The sequence below is a fragment of the Salvia hispanica genome, unplaced genomic scaffold, assembly GCF_023119035.1.
Source record: "Salvia hispanica cultivar TCC Black 2014 unplaced genomic scaffold, UniMelb_Shisp_WGS_1.0 HiC_scaffold_801, whole genome shotgun sequence".
NCBI lineage: Eukaryota > Viridiplantae > Streptophyta > Magnoliopsida > Lamiales > Lamiaceae > Salvia > Salvia hispanica.
The window spans coordinates 3,710-7,354 of NW_025952579.1; the positions used below are offsets into that span (position 1 = coordinate 3,710).

At 37.4% G+C, this 3,645-nt stretch overlaps 1 protein-coding gene across 1 annotated transcript; it reads right to left on the reverse strand.

Moving 5' to 3' along the window:
* Positions 1 to 1,692: 1,692 nt before the first annotated feature.
* On the reverse strand, positions 1,693 to 3,324 carry LOC125200096 (GDSL esterase/lipase At1g33811-like). Its single transcript, XM_048097871.1, has 4 exons — positions 3,049 to 3,324; positions 2,773 to 2,897; positions 2,439 to 2,681; positions 1,693 to 2,265 (listed from the first exon to the last, which is right to left on the reverse strand). Exons 1-4 carry the CDS (start codon positions 3,296 to 3,298, stop codon positions 1,795 to 1,797), a joined length of 1,089 nt encoding a protein of 362 aa, XP_047953828.1. The 5' UTR covers positions 3,299 to 3,324; the 3' UTR covers positions 1,693 to 1,794.
* Positions 3,325 to 3,645: the final 321 nt, after the last annotated feature.

Sequence of the window (3,645 nt, forward strand, 5' to 3'; positions counted from 1 at the left end):
AAGTTGACTAAGACACCATTTCAACCTAGCTAACTTGTTCACTTCAGTCAATGCAGGTTTTATAGCATTTGTATGTGGCTTGAGTTTACCCTCCTTAATCCACTGACTAACTGTACTCTTACTTACTGACAATTTATTTGCCATTTTTCTAATGGAAGACCTTTCAAGAACAGATAAATTTCTAACCTTTTCTTCATCTAGGTCCAACTTGTCTGAATGTTGATATCCTTTAACTTTGCCTTCCATGTGTGCAGGTTCCCCCTTTTGCATCTGCTCTTTTGCTGCCTTCCACATCCTGTAAACAGTCTTTCTACTGATGCCAAACTCCTCTGCCGCCTCCGTCACTGCCCCTTTTATGAGCACTCCATCAGTGCTATGCTTAAGGAGGAATTGCACCACCAAGTTCTTCCTACTGCTGCTTAAGTGTAGACTCTGTCTTGACCCCTCCTCCATCCCAATGATGACTTTTCTGAGGGAAATGGTAATGTTAAATGTTTGGGTTTTTTGTTTTTTGGGAGGTTGGTGGAGGTTGTGTTAAATGCAGCCTTGTTAATGTATTTATAGGGGTACTGCAAATTCTGAAATTTAGGGCAAATTTTAGTTCAAATTTTCCTCTAAAATGTTTAAGAGGGAATCTGAATTTTTTTGTAATCCCTCCTTGTAATCTGAACAGGTTTCGGTACATATGTGAAATGGAAGGCAGCTTTTTGTGTTAATCCATCTTATTTTCAGTTTTTCAAAAATTTAAATTAGGAATAATAAATCTAAAACTAAAAATAATTAAATTTAAAAATTAAAAAAAAAATCAACTCTGTCCCAGAAATAAAAAGAATAAGCTTTGTAATCAACAAATACTTTAAGTGGGTCCCAAATTCCACTATCACACTCCATTTATTACACACTCAAATCTTTTCTTAAAACCCGCGCCGTTGGTGAATGGGACTCTTATTGCCGGACGGAGGGAGTACTATAGTACTATTTACTCCCTCCGTCCACGAAAATCTGTCCCAGTTTTCCATTTCGGTCCGTCCCCCAAAATTTGTCCCATTTCACTTTTACCATTTTTGGTAGTGGACCTCATATTCCACTAACTCATTCCTACTCACATTTTATTATAAAACTAATACTTTAAAAGTAGGACCCACAATCCACTAACCTTTTCAACTCACTTTCCATTACATTTCTTAAAACCCGTGCCCGGTCAAATCGGGACGAATTTTCGTGGACGGAGGTAGTAATATAGTTCTATGTTGTAGTTTAATGCCATGATTAATTCACATCTCTATTTTTATTATTGTTTTTTGTTATAAGATTAATATCAAGAATTATAATAAAAATATGATTTTTCAAATTTTATTATATTTTCATTGGTTAATTTTATTTTATTTTACAAAAAAAAACTTGCTAGGAAAATCACTATTAAATGTCTAACTCTGCCACTCATCTCGATAATATGACATTCAATTCACATTATGTAATAGATGAAGTTCATTTTACTCCAGTTGACAAGAAATTTAATTAATCTCCAATTATTATGTTGGAGATTCAAGTCATCATAGAAATAATATTACTAGTATATAAGAACTATTATACTATATTGATTCTATTCAAAAAAGAAAAAAATTGAAATTAAGGAGATAACAAATGTGTGGACTCAAATTCAATGATTCAATCCTGATTTGCGATCATAACTTTAGATAATGGGTCCCAAATGCAATTTTATTGATGAAACAAACTCCAACTTTTACAGCATTGAACAAACAAATGTTCAATAACTATAAAGAAAATCCTTGATCAGGCAACATCAACAAGAGGGGTAGCAGCAGCATCAGTAGTTGTAGACTGCAATAATGGCGACATAGCATCGTAGATAATCTTTGCGGACAAGGAAGTGGCAGCCTCAGTTGGATGAAATGAATCCCAGAAATAGTATTCATCTCTGTTGCTGCACGGCGTGCTTCCCTCAACACAGTGCCCTAGTGAATCCTCCGACACCTCGCAACATGGTTTTCCGACCACCGTTATATTGCCGTACGACGGGTTGTCCGTGATTTCACTGACGTACAGGAATCTGGCGCCGGGGAGGAGGTTCAACGTTTTTATTAATTTCTTGAGTTTCTCGTTGAAGATGTCCACGGCCGCGTTGCTCGTCTCCACGCACCCTGTCAATGGCGAGACAGGGTACTTGGCCGTCTGCTGCGGAATGCACCCTAATTTTCCGAGTCCGTTCACGGCTACTTTCCTCCCTCCGTTCTTGTATAGCCTCTGCAATATTTATTCAATCAGACAGTACTTTAATTACTTTTTCTCTTTATTTCTCTTACTTTATCAGTTCTGCAATAAAACTCATATTATAGTATCCGTTACTTTACTAGTTATGCATTAAAATTCGTGTTATTTTAAAAGTAAAAAATGAGAAGAGAGAAAAGTGAACTGACAAGAAGGTGCTTAGAGTATTGGGCGATGGCGAGAGAAGCAAACTGTTTGGGAGAGTATTTAGTGGTGGAGGCGTAGTATTTGGGGAGATAGTTGCCAAGGTAGTCGTTGTTGCCCATTCCCACGTAGTATGTACAGTTGCTAAGATGTTGCAAGCTTAATTTTCTGTCCCCAAACAATTCGGCCAATCTCTCAACTATGGCCTCATGATTCGACAGTTGCTCGCTCATAGTCAACACATCTCCCTTACAAAACAAACAACCATTCAAACCAATTAGTAGACAGAAAAAAAGGGAAACTGAAAGCAATTAAAAGTGAAAGTGAGAGAGGGAGTACGAAGTGTTTCCCGGATTCATCGAGAATTCCTGCTCCACCCGAGCCAAAGTTGACGCCGTGGATTCTGTCCCTATCTTCAGCATTGGCGTATGGGGGAAGGGGTCTGTCTATCTCCAGTAGTTCACCTGTTATATGTTAACGAAGATGACTTATTTCTAAAATGACTGTTCCAACGAAACTGACTCACTATTTCTAAAATAAAAAATATACTAGTACTCGTATTTATTATCGAGTAGAAAATGAGTGCATAAAGAAAAGGATGGTTTAATAATGTACCAAGGAAATCTGCGGTATTTCGGCCGTTGGTGAATCTGCCGGTGGGGCCGGCCGGGAAATCAATGCCGTAAGGGGAGTAATTGACCTTGGCGGTTGTGTTGAGGTAATTGTTATTGCCATTGTCGACCAATGAATCTCCGAAAATGAAGAAACAATGAACTTGTGATGCATTGACAACGCCACCAAATTGGAAAATTACAAGATTTAGTAGCAGAAAATAGTGTACATTTCTAATTATAGAATGAGGCATGATGATGATTATGATTGTGTGGCGAAACATAGATGAGGAGACTCCCCTTAAATAGGCTACTACTGATGATTAGTTGAGTTATAAAAGGAGGTTGGTTTCCCACGTGACCACGGTTTCCATATGCTAATAGTCCCTCCGTTCCATAGTAATAAAGACGTTTCTTTTCGGCACAGAGATTAGGAAAAATTGTGTTATGTGGGTTAAGTAAATGGAGAATAAAGTGGAAAATGAAAAAAGTAGAGAGATGAATAGAGAAAAAAGTAGGAGAGAGTAAAGTAAGTGTGTAAAAATGTGTTGACTTTTACTAAAAAAATGACTCTATTACCATGGAACGTACCAAAATAGCA

Coding starts and splice junctions, on each gene's coding strand:
- LOC125200096 (XM_048097871.1), bottom strand. CDS start 3,298: ATGCCTCATTCTATAATTAGAAATGTACACTATTTTCTGCTACTAAAT. Junction 2,898..3,048: donor AAATACCGCAGATTTCCTTG/GTACATTATTAA, acceptor AACATATAACAG/GTGAACTACTGGAGATAGAC. Junction 2,682..2,772: donor ATGAATCCGGGAAACACTTC/GTACTCCCTCTC, acceptor TTGTTTTGTAAG/GGAGATGTGTTGACTATGAG.